The following is a 3,324-nucleotide window of genomic DNA, read 5'->3' as shown; positions in this document are numbered from 1 at the left end:
CTGCATTGTCCTGTGTGGCCAGGTGGGCTTCCGCTGCCCTCCCTCAGTGGCGGAAAGCCTTACACCATGTGGCTGAGCCTTCCCCGAGAGCCAGGCGCCCTGGGGGTGCCGGAGCCTGCCCTTTGGAGAGGGTGCCAGTCCCTTTGCACCTTGGCGAGTGGGGGCTGGGGGTTGGTTTGCACTGTCTGTTTGTTTGGAGTTTGAATGCCGAGTGCCCCTGCTCTTGCCCAGGCCCCATTCTCTAAACGCCCCTGATGCGCCCGGGCGCGGAGGGGGCACTTCTCCTGTAACCAGGAAGGGAGCGAGGTGCTGAGAAAGGGAAACTCAGGGGAGCCCAGGCCTAGTTGCGGGAATCGTGTGTGTGTGTGTGTGTGTGTGTGTGTGTGTGTACACATCCGGCCGTTCCCTACACGTGAGTGTGACGGGGCTGTGCGGCCAGCTCCCTGCCCCTTTGGGTCCCTGGGGTGAGGTTTCTGGCCTGGAATGCGAGGCTCCTGGGGAAAGCTCCCTGGGTGAGGGGAAGGCAGCGCAGGTGCTCGGCCCCTGGGGCACAGGGAGACTGCAGGAGGCTGCTGTGCACGGGGGAGACCTCTTCTGAGAAAATTCCCAAGGGCTCCCTGGTAGAGAGCGGGAACTAACTGCCAAGGGGTTCTGGTTGAGCTGGAAGGAGACGGATGGGTTGCTGAGCGGGCTCTGGGGGAGCCAGCAGTGGGCGCTCAGATGGGGGGCTGCTTGTGCCCCCATCTCCCAAGGCAGCGGGGTGTGGCCGTCCCAGCCTGTGCTGCCCCTGCGGTGCTTCAGAGGACACTGAGCCCCTCCCCGGCACCTTCCTCGCTGGCGATGAATTGCCACTGAGGCTGGGCCTCCTCCGCAGCAAACCCCTGAAAGCCAGTTGGCCTTTGCTGCTGCTCCTCTCAGACAAAAACAAGCCTGTTGGTGCACAGATTCCACAGGAAGCCACGGGGAAGGTCTCGCAGATCCTGGGCTGCGGCCCTGGCGGGCGGTTCCCAGCGAGAGCTGCCCTGCAGGGACCCGCCATGGTGGTGGCCGTCGCCGAGCCTGCCAGAGCCTCTCCCAGCAGGACACCGGTGGCCGTGGGCTGACACCCACGTGGAGCCCTGGGCTTTCCTGGCGACGGTGGCTTCGGCCAGCTCTGCTCACACCTCCCGTCCGTGCCAGGTTTGAAAGCTGTTGGCCGGCAGGTGCCAGGGCGTGGACAGCCCAGAGCTCGGGCGTCCCTCGAAGCACACAGACTGTGTGTTTTGATCTTATTTAGTTAATTTTAGCATTTTTTCTTGTGTTGTTCTCCCATCATTCCAGGTGTGTAAGCCTGGGAGGCCCAGGTTTGTGAGAGGCAGGGGCTGTGCCGGCTCTGCCCTGTGCCCTCCACGGTGCACGTCGGTGCTCACGTGGTGACTTGGCTGGAGGCCCAGGTTGGCGCTCTCCCTCTCCCGGGGCCTGTGCCAAGGAGGTGGTTCCTCACCTTCCTTTCTGGGAGCCGGTGAGCCTCCTGGCCACAGGCAGGATGCGTGGGGACCGGATGCATGGCCTGGGTGCAGGTGACTGGTCTTTCTGTTTTGTTTTGTTTTTGTTTCTCCTCACCTAAGAGTATTTTTCCTTTGATATTTAGAGAGCGTGGAAGGGATGGGGGGAGAGAGAGAGAGAGAGAGCGCCAGAGATTGAGCCTGCAATCGAGGTACCTGCCCTTCACCGGTATCGAACCCAGGACCCTCAGTCCGAGGGCTGACACTCTATCCACTGAGCCAAACCAGCCAGGGCCAGGGTCTTTTTTTATGGTTTATGGTCCGAGCCTGACAAGTGCCGTGAGACGGGGAGGGAGGTTGACCCTGGTCAGATAGACTGTTTAATAGTGAACCTTAGACTTCAGGCCGCTGGGCTTCAGATGGGTGGCTCTCCCTCCCCTGGTTCCCGTTGGACAGAGGAGCGCTGCCCCCCCAGAAGGTGGCCTGAGCCCCGCAGGAGGTCGGCCCGCAGTCCCTTGTTAGCTTCTCGGCCTTCATGTGCAAGCTGCTGGGAGCCTGGGAGCTAGAGAAACCCAGCAGGCTGATGCCCGCCTGTGCGCACGTGTGGGGTCACCGCCCCCCCCAGGCCTCCCGCATCCAGGCTGCCGGTGTCTTCCCGGCTGACTAAGGTTTTCTTGGCGCTGAGGAGGCTGGGGCAGACCGGTGCTTCCTGGGAAGCACAGCTGTGGGCCACCTGGCGCTGTGGGGCCGTGGACCAGCCCTGGGAAGATCGGCGGTGTCATGAGACAAGCCGTGAGGTCACCTTCCTGGAATCCGTGGTCCTTCGGCCCTTGGGGTGTGTAAGCGTCCTTCCCCCAGCCCCTCTGGGGGCGGGGCTCCAAGGTCACACGCAGAGGAGGATTTTCCTGCCGTTGTTTTCGGGAATTCCTTTTTGGGAATTCCAGCCGGGTTTGTGCACGTGCCCCTTCCTGCCCACAGGTGTTCCAGGCCCGGGGCAGCGCAGGTCGGCTCCCCGGGCAGGGCCAGCGTCCTGCAGTCGCCGCCTTGGGGGACTGTGGGTCAGGGAACAGCTCCCTGTGGTCAGCCCAGGGCAGCCCCGAGGTGGCGCGGCCCCCGAAGGAGACAGTGCAGCAGGGAGGACAGTGCTGTCACCCGGCGCCTCTTGCGATGACCTCCCCTGTCCTCTTCCTGCTCCAGCTTTCCGCTCCCTGCCCGGGTGTTGGAGAGAAGACTTTTCTACCCTGTGGGTATTTTATTCCACTCGCTGTTAGATGTAGGAGAGACCTTTGCTTTGCTGGCCCTTCCCTAAGTGACGGTGGTGGCCGGCAGTGGCTGCCGGGAGCTGCTGGGAGCGCTAAGTCTGGAGGCTCGTGGGACCCGCGTGAAGGTGGGTTGTCCACAGGCGTCGGCACTGCTCACGCTGCTCAGCCTGGAGGGGCCGAAGGGAAACCCAGGTGGGGAGTGTGAGGGCCACTGAAAATGGCCTGGAAAATCCAAAATGGGCAATAAAATAAAATAAAGACCCCAGGAGCGGAGAGAGACGTTGAGGATGTGTCTGCGAAGCTTGACCCTCTGTGTGTCTCTAACCAGGTCACCATGGCTGCTGTTGGCTCCTCTGCTGTCCCCCACTGTCCCCCAGGTCACCTCCCCGCCCTGCGGCCTGTGCCCGGAGGGCGGGCACCGGTTCCAGTGGATCCGGAACCTGGTCCCCGAGTTCGGCGTCTGCAGCTCCCACGTCAGGGTGCTCTCCGCCCCCACCGAGTTTTTTGAGCTCATGAAGGTGAGTTGCATCGAAGGTGGAGCCGTGGGCAAGGCGGAGCGCGGTGGATGAGGCGGAGCG

General features: G+C 62.8%; 1 protein-coding gene across 3 annotated transcripts in view; it reads left to right on the top strand.

Moving 5' to 3' along the window:
• PGS1 (phosphatidylglycerophosphate synthase 1) overlaps positions 1-3,324 on the top strand; it is a 36,264-nt gene that overhangs the window by 3,468 nt on the left and 29,472 nt on the right. For all 3 annotated transcript variants that reach the window (XM_014531813.1, XM_014531811.1, XM_014531812.1), the window contains exon 2: positions 3,075-3,264. In XM_014531813.1, the coding sequence (XP_014387299.1) occupies positions 3,075-3,264 (190 nt within the window). The remainder of the gene's footprint in view (positions 1-3,074; positions 3,265-3,324) is intronic.

Source organism: Myotis brandtii, unplaced genomic scaffold (assembly GCF_000412655.1).
Source record: "Myotis brandtii unplaced genomic scaffold, ASM41265v1 scaffold825, whole genome shotgun sequence".
NCBI lineage: Eukaryota > Metazoa > Chordata > Mammalia > Chiroptera > Vespertilionidae > Myotis > Myotis brandtii.
Note: the sequence above shows the minus strand (reverse complement) of the source record. Positions and strands in the feature narration are given on the sequence as shown.